General features: G+C 44.4%; 1 protein-coding gene across 4 annotated transcripts in view; it reads right to left on the minus strand.

The window, feature by feature from the left end:
* Positions 1-13,208, minus strand: part of rasgrf2b (Ras protein-specific guanine nucleotide-releasing factor 2b) — a 169,079-nt gene that overhangs the window by 81,114 nt on the left and 74,757 nt on the right. For all 4 annotated transcript variants that reach the window (XM_072281289.1, XM_072281287.1, XM_072281290.1 and 1 more), the window contains 3 exons: positions 8,770-8,849; positions 5,088-5,281; positions 2,844-2,953 (listed from right to left, as the gene is read on the minus strand). In XM_072281289.1, coding sequence (XP_072137390.1) covers positions 2,844-2,953; positions 5,088-5,281; positions 8,770-8,849 — 384 coding nt within the window. The remainder of the gene's footprint in view (positions 1-2,843; positions 2,954-5,087; positions 5,282-8,769; positions 8,850-13,208) is intronic.

Raw genomic sequence — 13,208 nt, forward strand, 5'->3', positions numbered from 1 at the left:
TTCAGTGTTTGTAACATTTTGCCTTTGCACTTATGATGAAAGATCATAAATGAAGCTGAATTTCCTAAGGCTTGATGGTGCCAGTAGGATTTGTACTAGCTGACATGCTGAGAGATTGCAGCTATCAATGCCATGGGCATTGGAGTTCAAGTTCAATTCCAGCATCCTCTGTAAGGAGTCTCTCTATGTCCTCCCCATGAAATGCGTGAGTATTCTCCGTCTGCTCCGGTTTCCTCCCACAGTCCATAGACATAGTGGTTATAGGTTAATTTGTCATTGTAAATTATCTATAGTTCCTGGAAAGTGGTTTCACAAAAGACAGGGTCATAAAGAAAGCTTTTGGCACACTGGCCTTCATGGTTGAGAGGGGTACGGAGGGCTATGGGCCAGGTACAGGTTGATAGGACTAAGCAGATTAATGGTGTAGCACAGACTAGATGGGTCAAAGGGCCTGTTTCTGCGCTGTGGTGCTCTAGTGTTAAATCGGGAATTGTCAGGGGTTGCTGGATGGTGCAGCTTGAAGGGCCGAAAATAAAATAAACAGCAGTGACAGCAGGCTTGGAAAATGATTGGATGAACAAAGGTGAGGGGTCTGGCAGGCCAGTCACATGATCATGGATGAAACAAAGGAGACACTCGCTTTCAGTCACATGATCATGGATGAAACAAAGGAGACACTCGCTTTCAGTCACATGATCATGGATGAAACAAAGGAGACGCTTGTTTTCAGTTGCATTTTCGAAAATGAAGACACCAGGCTACTTTAGGATTATTATATTAAGCTTTGAAAAAGAGCTCATGTAGCTTCATTAAAAATAAAATTAAATCAAAAACTTTAAAAGATCTGATGAACACAAGAGATTCTGCAGACGTCAGAAAACTGGAACAATGCACACAAAATGCTGGGAAAACTCAGCAAGTCAGGCGTTGCCTATGAAGGGGAATAGACGTGTCAGGTCAAGACGCTTCATGAGAACTCCTCCAGCCACCGTTCACTTTAAGCTGCACGGGTGCATGGCCGCGCAATAACTGAAATGCTCCCGCACATATAGCCTTTGTTGCCATGCAGCTGGTACTTTCTTTTATATAAAGTGCTGCGCACTTTTCAGCCCATGTAAAGATTTCCTGCTCAGTGGTTCTGAGCAGCTGTAAAGAAAAAGAGAGAACATTGCCTCCAAAACTTTCTGTGGGTTGCTTAAAAACATCAGGAAATGTTTTAAATGGGTGGATAGACTTGATAAGTCTGTTATGACGTGTGTACATAATAAAGAACTTCAGTTCCCAGTGTGCAATGTGGACAGTTCACCTAGAACAGGTAGTGACATTGGTGAGCTGGTCGCACACGATCGTGTGGGGCTAATAAGTATGTGTTAGTTTTATCCACACTGTTTGTCTTTATTAAGAACAAACATAACAACGTGTCTTCCCTCTGTCAGTAAGGAAGATTAAAACACTCCAGTCAGTAGAACTACAATGCAAATTATACCTGCATCTAATTAGAAAATTGATTATTTGCTGATCTTTCGGGAAAGAACACTGTGAATCATCTCCAGACTAACAATATAAATTTCATTTTAATAAGCTGTGGAAAATTAATCAGAACAACTTCACGCTCAAAGATAACAGTCCACAACCAGTCAAGTGGCAATATTTTGACTGTTTTTTAAAAGCCACATAACTAGCCTGCTAGAAACCAAGACAGAAATTGACGGCAAAGGCAGATCAATTGCCTTTTACTTTCTTACCCTCACTTAATGGAAAGGAAAAACAATTCATCACAAAAATGTGGAGGAGGGAGGGCACATGGTGGGTGGGGGGGATTCACTCCAAAGGGTCTGTTTTGCAGAGTTGGGAATTGAGGTTTTGGGAATTGTGGAATGTGGGAGGTAACCAGACCGCCCAGAGGAAACCCGTGCGGTTACGTGGTGAACGTACAGACTCCTTACAGGCAGTGGCGGGAATTGAACCCTATCAGACAAGGGTGCCACAGTTAGTGCAGCGCTATTAAAGCTTGAGGTGCCAGAGTTTGGACTTATGCTCCGACATCACCTGTAAGGAGTCTGTACCTCCTCCCTGTGGAACGACTGAGTTTTCTCCGGATGGTCCTAGTTCCTCCCACAGTCCAAGGACGTACCAGTTAGTAGGTTAATTGGTCATTGTAAATTGTCCTGTGATTAGGCTAGGGTTAAGTCGGGGTTACTGAGTGGGGCAGCTCGAAGAGTCTGTAGGACCTGTTATGTGCTGTATCACAATAAATAAATAAATATTGCAGGTGCTGTAAAACATTACTTTTATTTTTAAATTTTATTTAAAGATACAACACTGTAACTGGTCCTTCTGGGCCAACGAGCCTGCACTGCCAATTACACCCATGTGACCAAATTACCTACCAACCCATACATCTTTTGGCTGGCTGGTGGCATAGTGGTATCAGTGCCGGACTTCAGAGCGAAGGCTCCTGAGTTCGAATCCAGCCGGCTCCCTTGCACACTTTCCATCCGTGCTGGGTTGAGCGTCCAGCTAGCAACTCGGCCTTGTAAAAGTAAGAAAGCCTGCTAAAAAAACGCCGTCATGACGGCGTCCTGATAACTCCACTCGGAGTTAAGGGTTTTCTTCTTCGTTTTCTTCTTCATACATCTTTGGACTGTGGGAGGAAACCTGATCACCTGGAGGAAACCCACGCGGTCACGGGGAGAACTCATTACAGGCAGTGGCGGGAACTGAACCCCAGTCACTGGCTCTATAATAGTGCCATCTAAACACTAAAGTTCCTTTGGTGAAGGACTTGCTCTACAGGAAGGGACAGTCTGTATCACAAAAGTACAGTGTTTAAGCCAACTTACCGTGACAGGTTCTCCAATTTTGACTTTGCAAATTCCAGGCTTTTTCTTTCCACGTGCTCATGCGGTGTATGTGCAAGCAGCTCATGTAGTGTTATTATATAACGTGGGATCTGGAATAGTAAAGGCATAATATCGGTAAGAAAGAAAGCATTATTCTTACAACCATGTATTTGAGATTTTACTGCGGATTAGCCTTGTGGATCTGGAACCAATGATTTATTTATTTAGGGATGCAGCACAAAATGGGTCTTTCCAGCTCTTTGAGCCACACCACCAGCAATCCACTGCTTTAACCCTAGCCTGATAATGGGATGATTTACAATGATCCATTAATTTACCACCTGGTAGGTCTTTGGACTAGGGGAAGACCACTACCTTGTCATTGTGTGCCTCAGTGACACGGAGAGCTAAGTTGGCTGGATCACCCATGCCAAACAGGTCAAAGGGTAGAGGCCGGACTAAGAGTGGTTCACCGGTCCTCCAGGTTCAGGGCTTCAGCTCAGGGCTAACAACCCTGACCGGTCAAACGAAATTGTTATGGAAATAACACTGAAGGTGTCGGACCTTCATTATCATTAGCACTAACGGCATAATGGGCAGTAAGTAATTAGCCTACTAACTAGTACGTCTCTGGACTGCATGAGGAAACTGGAGCACCCAGAGAAAACCTACTCGTTCACGGGGAAGATGTACAAACCCTTTACATTTAATGTCAGAATTGAACTCTAAATTCCGACGTCCCGAGCTGCAATAGTGTTGTGCTAACCACTATGCTATATATTAGGACAAAGCTTTCTGTGACAAATCCCAGGAACTATGCTCATTGTATAGAACCTAGGCATCAGAAATCCTAAAGGCAGTGAAAATATTGATCTCTGAGCTGATTGGTCTAATATCAGCTTGCTTCCTGCAAGCAAGTCATTATTGTTCCTCCAACTGATTTGATTGGCTTCTGTTCACAATTATCAGATATAATTTTTTTTCCTTTGGAGATGCTCAGCAATGCTCACTCAAAACATAAAGCTAAGGTTTTATAAGGCATTTAGCCAGACTGCTTTTGGAGCAATGTCAGCAGTTTTGGGCCTCATATCTAAGAACGTTTGTGTTGGCTTTGGAGAAGGTCCAGAGGAGGTTTGCGAAAATGATCCCAGGAATGAAAGGGTTAACATATGAGGAGTGTTTTATGGCTCCGGGCCTGTACTTGATAGGTTCTTGATAAATTAAGGCATCAGGTTTTGGAGAGAAGTCAGGATTGAGAGGGATAATAAATTAGGCATGATCAAATGGTGAAGCACACTCAATGGGCCAAATGGACTAATTCTGTTCCTGTGTCTCATGGTCTTATATAGACCATCATCAGATCAAGCAAATACATTCAGCTGAGAAGTAAATGGAATTTGTTTCTTCTTTGTGTAATTTGGAGTGGAGGGATGGTGATATGTCTCTACCAAAGAAGGTGTAAGGCGCTCCTTCCCTCCGCTAGCCTGCAGGTCACCTTTGGCAAGGTGTAGCACCTGCTTAGCCCCATGATCAGGGTCATATGAAGTCATGTGAGCAAGTGATGGATTGTTGTACGAGCAGCTGGTGCCTATCTCACCCCTGGTTATGCGAACCACTGATGCCAGGCAGACACTCGCTGAGGAGTATTGATAATGGCTGGGGTCACCCGTTTTGTAAAGACACTGCCCGGAAGAAGGCAATGGCAAACCTCTTCCGTAGAAAAATTTGTCAAGAACAATCATGGTCATGGAAAGACCATGATCGCCCATGTCATACGACACGGGACATAATGATGATGATGAGGCGGCACAGTCGCATAGTGGTTAGCGCAATGCTTTACAGTAGCAGCAACATGGGTTCAATTCCCGCCGCTGTCCATAAGGAGTCTGTACGTTCGCCCCGTAACCATGTCGGTTGCCTTTGGGTTCTCCGCTTCCCTCCCACAGTCCAAAGACGTACTGGTTGGTGGGTTGGTAAACTGTCCCATGATTCAGCTGGTATTAAATCAGGGGTGGTGCAAAGAGCTGAAAGGGTCTACTATGCACTGTATCTCAATAAAATATATTTTAAATTATGTATAATTTATGTTTTTCTGGTGAGTGCCTCTTATATGATGCTATGTGCCTGCGATGCCTCTGCAAGTAAGTTTTTCATTGCACCCGTGTAGTCAGGAACTTGTTCAAATGAGAATAAACTCCCCTTTGACTTTAATTGATATGCTACACTGAATGTTCAACACTTTACCTGAAACATGGGGTATGTGAGGAAGGTCTCCAACATCCGCCCCTCACACGCCGGGTTTGATTCATACTGTTTCAACAGCTTGTCAAAGTCCCTGTTCTGCTTACAGTTTGCTAATACCTGCAGACTGTACTGGTGGTTTCTGACAAATTCCTGGTAGATATTCAACATTGGTAGCAATATGTCAAACAGGTCAGCTGGAAAAGGAAACAGAACCATTAATCATCGCACAGTTCCACTCTCTTTCGATGGTGACTGCAGAATGGAGAAATCTGGTACCCATGGAAACAATATCATCTGCACATTTCCTCCCATCTCTGCTTCAACGGCAGAATTCTTACACCCTGAAGATTTATAACCTAGCTGAAATGCCTCACAGTGGGCTGACCTAATAAACTTCTGTTTCAAATGACAACCAGAATGTTTAATTTCAGCTTCTACGTCAAAACTTGCCACCCAAGTTGATAGGGTTGTTAAGACGGCTCATGGTGTGTTGTTCCATCATGGGCACCTGCCTCCTCAGCGTCAAGGCCATCTTCAAAAGGTGAGGCCTGAAAGAGGTGACATCCGTCATTAAAGACCCGCATCGCCCAGGACATGCCCTTTTCTCAATCCTACCATCAGGGACGAGGTACAGGAGCCAGAAGACACACACTCAATGATTCTTTCCCTCCGCCATCAGATTTCTGAACGGACAATGAACCCATGGACACTACCTCTCTATTTTGCTCTTTTATATCTATAATATTTCTTATTATAATATTTATAGCATATTTTACGTTTTGCACTGTACTGCTACCATAAAATATGGCAGCTCTGTAACATCCTGGTTAGACCACACTTCATTTCTGGTCGGCTCATTATAGGAAGGATGTGGAAGCTTTAGAGAGGATGCAGAGGAGATTTACCAGAATGTTGGCTACATTGGAGAACATATCTTATGAGGAAAGGTTGAGCAAGTTAGGGCTTTTCTCTCTGGAGCGAAGGACAATATGAAGTGCCTTAATAGAGCTGGATAAGCTGATAAGAGGCATAGATGGAGTGGACAATCAGCACCCCTTTTCCCAGGGCAGGAATGGCTAATACGGGGTTCATAATTTTAAGGTGATTGCAGGAAAGTATAGGCAGGACGGTCAGAGGCAGGATTTTTTTAATATGCAGAGAGAGTAGCTGGTTGTGAAACGTGCTGCCAGGAATGGTGATAGAGGCAGATATATTAGTGACATTTAAAAAACTGTTAGATAGGAACATGGATGATAGAAAAAATGGAGGGCTATGTTTGAGGGAATGGTTAAATTGGTCTTAGAGTAGGTTTAATTGTCGGAACAACATTGTAGGCTCAAGAGCTTGTACTGTGCTGCGCTGTGCTATGTTCTATGCTAAAGGTAGAAAGGTGCATGGAAACACCAGCATCTTCATGCTCTCTTACTGAAAAGGACATTTATGACTGCGCATTCTCTCCGGCAGGGGCTCCCTACCCAGAATCATTGTGGAAGTCCCTATTCAGAAAGAGCATCAGTACATTCCCACAGCAATCATGAACAAAGAAAAACAGTCAGCCCTTCTAGTAATGCCCTTGGAAAGGGTTCACTGCTCATGTAATGGTTTCTCTGTAACTGCAGTGTTTGGGTTATGACTAAAGATAACGGGGGCTTTGGAAGATGCGCTGACCAATGAGGGAAGTTGTTTTTCTTTCTCGTGTGCCCGAGAGAAGGGAATTCACAGGCTTTTGGTTCGGGAGAAGATGCCAGAATGGGGAAGTTGTAGCCTGCAGGACTGAGCGGACTTGGGATGGGGTCAGGAGTCGATGACGCCTGGGGGAAACCGATGGAGATCGAACAGACGGGAAAACTGTGAGCTCCAACGTGCGGATCAGACTATTTCATTAAAATGGGCCCTTCTTCTTTTTTTGTTTTCTTTACTAACCCTATAGTCAAATTAAGAATTATAAAGCTCAATTGTTTAATTGCATACTGTGGACTGCTTGCTCTTTCATGGTACTGATTTGTAACAGGGGAACCCATCACGCAGCATCCACCCAAACAAGATTTCTCAAGTTTGGCCGGGCTGTGTCTGACACAAAGGCAGGATTTCCCATTGACCACCCATTTCAATTTGACTTCTGATTCCCATTCTGACATATCAGTCCATGTCCTCCTCCACTGTCACATTGAGGCCACTCTCAGGTTGGAGGAGCAACACCTCATACTCTGTCTGGGTAGTCTCCAACCTGATGGCATGAACAATGATTTCTTCCCCTCCTCTCCTTTTCCATTCACCATTCTGGTTCCTCTCTTACCCCTGCTCATCTCCACACCTGCCAATCACCTTCCTCTGGTGCCTCTCCTCCTTCTCTTTTCCCATGGTCCACTATCCTCTCCTATCAGATTCCTTCTTCTTTAGTCCTTTACCTCTTCCACCTATCACCTCTCAGCTTCTTACTTCTTCTCCCTCCCCCACCCATGTTCCCCCTCACCTGGTCTCACCTATCACTTACCAGCTTGTTCCACTTCCCCTCCTACCACCTTCTTGTTCTGGCCTCTTCCCAGTTCCTCTCCAGTCCTGATGAAGGGTCTGGGCCCGAAATGTCAACTGCTCATTCCTCTCCATAAATACATCTGACCTGCTGAGTTCCTCCAGCATTTTGTGTGTGTTCATTGAGATAGGTTTGCTGTTGATGTATGATAAAAGTAATTCTCCAAAATTGAGATACTACCAGATGACTTCATTCAACTGGAGAAGTACACTGGAAACCAGGACATGGTCCACCACCTGATTGATATTAATAGTTCGTAAGCTGTGACTGACTCAGTGTTTTTGTATGAATTCTCAGTGGAGAAGATTCCTGGGCAGTGCAGGGATGGAAATTACTCCTCATCTCCCACAAGTCATGGAGAATTACTGGCAATCTGCGCTGCACAGTGAAATTGGCTCCAAGACATTTAAAGGAAATAATTTTCTAATCTGGAGTTGAGAATTTACAGAAGGAAGGATTTGTTGCTTTACTCCACCATATGACCACTCTTGCTGACAAGGTTAGCTCTACTTGCCTGTTACACCACTAGCATAATGTGTTTGTTTTCTGTTTTACCTGGAGCAGAGAACACTACAGTACGTTACAAGTCCTTCAGCCCACAAAGTTGTGCTGACATTTTAACCTACTCCAAGAGCAACCTAACCCTTTCCCCCTACACAGCCCTCCATTTTTCTATCATCCATGTGCTTACCTACGGGTCTCTTGAATGCCTGTATCGGCCTCTCCCACCACCTCTGGCAGGGCATTCCACGCACTTGGAGAAACTATCTCACCCCCTTGATCTCCCTCCTGACACTTATCCTTGCAAGTGAAACAAGTGCTACACCTGCCCCTACACCTCCTCCCTCACCACTATTCGGGGCCCTAAACAGTCCTTCCAGGTGAGGTGACCCTTCACCTATGAGTCTATTGGGGTCATCCATCGTGCTCGGTGCCCCCGGTGTGGCCTCCTGTATATTGACGTAGATTGGGAGACTGTTTTTCTCCCCCAGTCCTGCTGAAGGGCCTCAGCCCGAAACATCGACTGTACTTTTTTCCATAGATGCTGCCTGGCCTGCTGAGTTCCTCCAGCATTTTGTGGGTAATAACGTGGCCACTGAGCCCATGCCCTTCTATGGTTTTCTCATCTCTGCATTGAACGATTCTTACCCAACACTAGGGTGGGCCAATTTGCAATCCGTGCTTTCAGTCCTTGGTAAAATATCTCATGGAGAAACATGATTGTCTCACTGGAAAAAAAAACAAGAGCAACATTACAATCGGATAGACTACAAACAGTAGTAAGCAGTGAACTGAAGCCCTCCATGTGACCCCAGCTCAGTGACAGTACTCAGCAAAAGTTCAAAGTAAATTTATAATCTCAGTGTGCTTAAGTCACCACACGTCACCACACACCAGCTTGAGATTCCTCTTCCTGCAGGCGGTTACAGAACTTAAAGAAATGCAATGGAATTTACTAACAACTGTACATAAACAAAGACTGACAGATAACCAACACGCGAAGGAAGGCAAACTATGCAAATTAAACAAACAATACTGAGAACATGTGTTGTAAAGAGTTCTTGAAAGTGGTTGTAGAATGCGCTCGGAGTTGTGATGAGTGAAGTTATAGAGTCATCAAGTCATAGAAAAATACAGATCAGAAGCAGGTCTTTCAGCCCATCTGTGCTGAACTATTTAAATTGCCTACTCCCTCTGACCATACTCCTACTCCCTGGACGATAGCCCTCCATTCCACCACCATCCATGTACAAAACAAACTTCTCTGTAATGATGAAATCGAGCCCACATCCGCCACTTCCGCTGGCAGCTCATTCCACACTCTCATTGCCCTCTGAATGAAGAAGTTTCCCCTCATGTTCCCCTTAAAATTTTCACCTTTCATCCTTAACCTGTGACCTTTAGTTGTAGTCCTACCCAACCTCAGTGGAAAAAATTATCCATGCTGGCCGACAAGCCTGGTGGTTGAAGGGTAATAACTGTTCCTGAACCTGGTGGTGTGGGACCTGAGGCTTCTGTACCTCCTTCCCGACGGCAGCAGCGAGAAGAGAGCATGGCCTGGATGGTGGTTTCTTGTGGTAGAGCTCCATTAACACGTTAATGGTGTGGCGGGCTTTGCCAGTAATGGGCTGGATTCCTGACCCCCTCCAGACACCTTAACACATAACCCAGGCTAACAACCTAGTACGGTAATAAAGGGTCACTGCAGTGTTGGCAGTGATGTACCTTGAATAAAGTTTCCTTTACAGGTGACGTAAAGAGTTCCATAGAACCATGGAAAGTGGAAAGTTAAAGAAAGTTTCACAGTGTTTCAGCAGGTATTTATTTCATTCACCTGAACTTGACCTTTTCACTGACAGTCTTTGCATTCTGTGCTCTACCCCTTTAGTAATAGAACCAAACGATGCTGCACATTGTAAGTGGCCAACCTTTACAAAGTGCTGACTCATTCTTCCTGCTCTTGTCACTGAAATTACTCACAGATTGACGTTACCAATAAGCTTAACAGAAAAGGGCCTTGATTTGGGGCTTAACAAAGCACCCAACATGAATAGGCAAAATGCGGGCACATGTTACTGTGGGTGCGTCCTTCACTCCAATCCATAGATTCTAAATAAAATCAAACAGTCGGCATAGACTTCTTCCCCCAGGCTGTGAGACTTCTGAACATCTGCTACCACCCCATACACACTGAGCCAGTAACAGTAATAGTGTTATATATTTAAATGTATGCTGTATATGCATTTAATATCATCTTGTACATTATGGAATATTTTTTCTTTACCTGTTAATATTATTTTATGTGCTGTATGTGATATATGCACTGTGCCTTGCACTTCGGTCCCAGAGGAACAATCGATAGTTCATTTAGCTGTATACATGTGTATAGTTGAATGACAATAAACCTTGAACTTTAAAATATTTCAAAGAAACATTTAAAAAACTCTGAATTAGCAAGGCATTGGAGACATTTTTAAGAAGTGATGGAAATAATTTAATCTTTTTTGAATAAGGTGTGGAAGAGTATTTTTTAAAATATTGCTGTCATCTAAGTCCTTCCCTTTAACTGAAAAGCATGGGAAAGTATTTCCCATGTCTTTCTGGACAAGGCACATAAGTTTTGTGATCACAGACAAGAGAAAATCTGCAGATGCTGTTAATCCAAGGAACACACACAAAATACTGGAGGAATTCAGTAGGCCAGGCAGCATCCATGGAAAAAAGTACAGTCGACGTTTCGGGCCGAGACCCGTCAGCAAGACTGGGTTTTGTGATGTTGATATTTCAAGTAATGAGCAATTAGCACCAGCCCTTGCTCTTCATTGAACATTGTATTGAGGTCAACAGGCCTGTATTAAGTTGGTGATCGCAGCTGAGGGTTTAAACAGAAATGTGAGAAGTGGATTTACATATACACTCAATGGCCATGTTATTATGTACACCTGTACACCTGCTCGTTAATGCAAATATCTAATCATCCAATCACGTGGCAGCAACTCAATGCATAAAAACATGTAGACATGGTCAAGAGGTTCAGTTGTTGTTCAGACCAAACATCAGAATGGGGGAAAATGAAATCCAATTGACTTTGAATGAATGTTGGTGCCAGACGGGGTGGTTTGAGTATCTCAGAAACTGCCGATCTCCTGGGATTTTCACACAAAACGGTCTGCAGATTTCACAGAAAATGATGAAAAAAGCAAAAAACATCCACTGAACAGCAGTTCTCTGTCGAACACACCTTGTTAATGAGAGATATCAAAGGAGAATGCCAGACTGGTTCAACCTGACAGGAAGGCAACAGGAACTCAAATAACCACGCACTACGACAGTGGTGTGCAGAAGAGCTTCTCTGAACACACAACGCGTCAAAGCTTGAAGTGGATGGGCTACAGCAGCAGAAGACCACATTGGGTTTCACTCCTGTACCTAATAATGAGAGTATACACTTGAAGCTGTATGGGTCCTAATGCCCTTCCCTTGGACAACATTGGTGGCGTGGAGAGGGGATACTTGCAGCATGAGCAACTGCCGGTCTTCCATACAACCTTGCCCAGGCCTGCGCCCTGGAGAGTGAGGGCTTTCCAGGCACAGATCCATGGGCTCACAAGACTAACGGATGCCTTTACTTACTTACACTTGAAGAAACATAAGAAATGTTCAATCTCAAAGACTGAGTGATTGAAGTGGTTGTGACTGTTCATTTGGGGTACAAAAATATACAGGACGATATCCACAATAAAACCCAATTCCACCTCTGCACATTGGTTATGTGTCTCCCTCTATAGATGCTGCCCGACCTGCTGAGTTCCTCCAGCACTTTGTGTGGTTTCGTTGCTCAGAAATTCAAATTAGGTTTATTTGTACAGGGATATTGAAACACACTGTGAAATGCGATCAGTGGAGATTGGGCTGGGGCACTTCACAAGTGTTGCCACACTTCCAGTGCCAACATTGCCTACCCATAACTCAGTAACACTAACCGGAAGTCTTTGGAATATGGGAGGAAACCGGAGCACCTGGAGGAATGGGGAGATCGTATAAGCTCCTTACAGATGACGGCAGGAATCAAACCGAGATCCTACAGCCAGCTGCTGTGAATTGTTGTGCTAACCACTATGCTGCCATGCCACCCCATTCAGTGCAATCAGATATTCAGCAACATATGTTTCTATTGTTTATTCCATTAGACTGAGTGGTAAAAGGAAGCGTGTGATTCTTCTTTCCGCTCTACAAGCCCTTGAGAATCAACCAGCTATCCCATTCTTCAATTGCCCTGAACAACTGAGCAGAACCAATGAGAAAGCAGCCTGGAGCACAAACCTGGGATGACTACCGTTTACACATCTCCCTGGTTGGGAGAATGCTACAACAGTCTCCAGGGATGTCAGCAGTCCAGCAAGGAACAGCACAGAGTGTTTATGACTCAGGTGTTGGGAGGATGCTTCTTTTTAATGTTCTAAAGACTTCACTGTGTTGGCGTGTGGCCAAGTGGTTAAGGTGTTTGTCTAGTGATCTGAAGGTCGCTAGTTCGAGGCTTGGCTGAGGCAGTGTGTTGTGTCCTTGAGCAAGGAACTTAAGCACACATTGCTGTGCGACGACACTGGTGCCAAGCTGTATGGGTCCTAATGCCCTTCCCTTGGACAACATCGGTGGCATGGAGAGGGGAGACTTGCAGCATGGGCAACTGCCGGTCTTCCACACAACCTTGCCCAGGCCTGTGCCCTGGAAGCCTTCCAAGGCGCAAATCCATGGTCTTACGAGACTAAAGGATGCCTATATAAAAAAGACTTCACTAAGCTTCTCTCTTACAGGAAAGATTTGCTTATTCAAATTCTGACTGGGTGATGGATCAGTAGACACCATTCTTGGTGGAGTTTGACTGTTTCTCCAGTGCTGGGGTTTCTGACTGGGTGATGGATCCGTAGAACCTACCTAGTTGTGACATTGAGAAGAACACTTATTGCTGCAGCTTGGTGCCAGGCATCTGAACAGTGTGGCTGGTTGACTATGAGACACTCATAGGGAGCATCCTATGAGACACTCATAGGGAGCATCCTAACTGGCTGCATCACCATCTTATATGG

This window comes from Mobula birostris, chromosome 17, assembly GCF_030028105.1.
Source record: "Mobula birostris isolate sMobBir1 chromosome 17, sMobBir1.hap1, whole genome shotgun sequence".
Classification (NCBI taxonomy): Eukaryota; Metazoa; Chordata; class Chondrichthyes; order Myliobatiformes; family Myliobatidae; genus Mobula; species Mobula birostris.